Raw genomic sequence first — 341 nt, 5'->3', positions numbered from 1 at the left:
GTCCTTGTTTCACCTGTACGGCATGGCTGAAGGGTTGGGGTTGCTGGTCCTCTCCAAAGCTGCCTGCTGCTTCTTCAGGATGACTTCGGCCAGCTTCTGCTTCACCACTGTGCTGGCCACAGCACCTGCAGAAAGACCACGCAGGGCTGAGAAGTGACACAGAGCACTTTAAAGGACCCCTGCAGATGCCAGCGTGGCCCCCCGGCCCCGCAAGTAATGCCAGGAGGGCTGGAGCCCCCTAAACACACAGACCCTGAGAAAACCCTGCGGAGCTGCTTGGGGCATCAGAGGGAGAAAGGCCAGCTGAGGCAACTGGGATGCTTCCCCGGCCACCTGCGAGA

General features: G+C 60.4%; 1 protein-coding gene across 1 annotated transcript in view; it reads right to left on the bottom strand.

Moving 5' to 3' along the window:
* Positions 1 to 341, bottom strand: part of HDAC7 (histone deacetylase 7) — a 14,826-nt gene that overhangs the window by 11,355 nt on the left and 3,130 nt on the right. Inside the window, exon 5 of the mRNA XM_010143362.1 lies at positions 14 to 125. Within this exon, the coding sequence (XP_010141664.1) occupies positions 14 to 125 (112 nt within the window). The remainder of the gene's footprint in view (positions 1 to 13; positions 126 to 341) is intronic.

The sequence above is a fragment of the Buceros rhinoceros genome, unplaced genomic scaffold, assembly GCF_000710305.1.
Source record: "Buceros rhinoceros silvestris isolate BGI_N320 unplaced genomic scaffold, ASM71030v1 scaffold21659, whole genome shotgun sequence".
NCBI lineage: Eukaryota > Metazoa > Chordata > Aves > Bucerotiformes > Bucerotidae > Buceros > Buceros rhinoceros.
Note: the sequence above shows the minus strand (reverse complement) of the source record. Positions and strands in the feature narration are given on the sequence as shown.